General features: G+C 57.9%; 1 protein-coding gene across 1 annotated transcript in view; it reads right to left on the bottom strand.

The window, feature by feature from the left end:
* Positions 1–248: 248 nt before the first annotated feature.
* Positions 249–435, bottom strand: part of sox5 (SRY-box transcription factor 5) — a gene marked incomplete at its 5' end in the record, with an annotated part of 37224 nt that continues 37037 nt past the window's right edge. Inside the window, one exon of the mRNA XM_071514250.1 lies at positions 249–435. This exon is cut by the window's right edge and continues 111 nt beyond it. Coding sequence (XP_071370351.1) covers positions 249–435 — 187 coding nt within the window.

Below are 435 nucleotides of genomic sequence, written 5' to 3'. Positions count from 1 at the left end.
TGCTTCAATTGATTGGTCGGATGCTGGTATCAGGACTCCGGTGGGAGGGGGTTTGGCTCTGCGAAAAGAGTCCCGGTTGGTTAGGAGGGAAAAAACAAGGGAAGGGGTTTCGTGAGATCGGGACTCAAGGTGATTGGCAAAAAAACGAGAAAGTCCGCTTCCTGATTGGTGGGTTGGGATTGTGTGGGATTCAGGTGATTCACCAGCTGTGATTGGCTTTAAAGCGGGCGCGGCCCCCTCTCGCCGTCCTATTGGTTGATATGGTTGTCGTTGTCGCTGGCGTAGTCGGCCTCCTCGTCCTCGTAGTCGAAGTCGTCGTACGCGTCGCCGTTGCTGTCGTCCAACCGCAGCTCCTCCTCCTTGATGCGCGGCTCCTCCCCCTTCAGACTGGGCAGGTAGGGGGTCTGGTGCAGGTTGGCGTTGGGCTCGGGGCTG

The sequence above is a fragment of the Centroberyx affinis genome, unplaced genomic scaffold (assembly GCF_046629955.1).
Source record: "Centroberyx affinis isolate AG114_WGS23_722 - 3 ecotype Tasmania unplaced genomic scaffold, CSIRO-AGI_Caff_v1 ptg008327l_1, whole genome shotgun sequence".
NCBI classification, from domain to species: domain Eukaryota; kingdom Metazoa; phylum Chordata; class Actinopteri; order Beryciformes; family Berycidae; genus Centroberyx; species Centroberyx affinis.
This window is presented reverse-complemented; position numbering and strand designations above follow the sequence as displayed.